Source organism: Trypanosoma grayi, assembly GCF_000691245.1.
Source record: "Trypanosoma grayi strain ANR4 Tgr_2185_V1, whole genome shotgun sequence".
NCBI classification, from domain to species: Eukaryota; Euglenozoa; class Kinetoplastea; order Trypanosomatida; family Trypanosomatidae; genus Trypanosoma; species Trypanosoma grayi.
This window is the reverse complement of record NW_008827803.1, coordinates 532-1,155: the sequence shown is the minus strand read 5'-3', so window position 1 is coordinate 1,155 and position 624 is coordinate 532. Positions and strand designations below refer to the sequence as shown.

Sequence of the window (624 nt, the reverse complement as noted above, 5' to 3'; positions counted from 1 at the left end):
AACAGCAGCAGCGGCAGCACCGCACACGCAAAGGATCTCCCGCGCGCACCGGCAGCAGGACGCGGCTCCCGTCGCCCCGTGCGAAGGGCGCTGGGCAACGAGTATCAAAGCATAGAAATTCTAGCAGAAGACGGGTAGAACCGGCGTGTCGCACCACTGCCGACGAGCTGTACATCCTCCGCGAGCAGCAGATACAGCTGACGCGAAGGTTGAAAAAGCTCACAGCGCTTCCGTTGGGCACACAGGATGCCCGTCAGCGCCAGGCAGAGCTGCAGAGTGTGCGCAATGAGTTGGATGAAGTGCTTGATAAGATTGGTGCCGCGCTTCAGCATTTGTCAGTGCAGAATAATGAAACTGAGACAGAATAGGCATTTACACGCGTGTGCTTGTGTGTGTGTGTCTCTCTCTCTTTCCCTCTCCCTCTCTCTGAGTGTGTAGGTGGTGTTTTGTTGAGCGCACAAAGGAGTGACACCCAAAAGAAACGTCATCCCCCTCCGTTATGGGAGCAAGAGAGAAAGTAAAAATAAAAGTGGAGTGGACAGAAGCATGACCACCGGCTCTGATATTGCGTGCTGGAAAAGTAGCTTACATGCACGCACTGGCAGATATGCACATATATATATA

The 624-nt window shown here is 53.5% G+C and overlaps 1 protein-coding gene across 1 annotated transcript; it reads right to left on the bottom strand.

Moving 5' to 3' along the window:
• Nucleotides 1–104: 104 nt before the first annotated feature.
• On the bottom strand, nucleotides 105–332 carry DQ04_21851000 (hypothetical protein; the record flags this gene model as incomplete). The annotated part of the gene is made up of 1 exon (XM_009318042.1): nucleotides 105–332. The coding sequence occupies one exon, from the start codon at nucleotides 330–332 to the stop codon at nucleotides 105–107; it is 228 nt and encodes a 75-aa protein (XP_009316317.1).
• Between the last annotated feature and the right edge of the window lie 292 nt (nucleotides 333–624).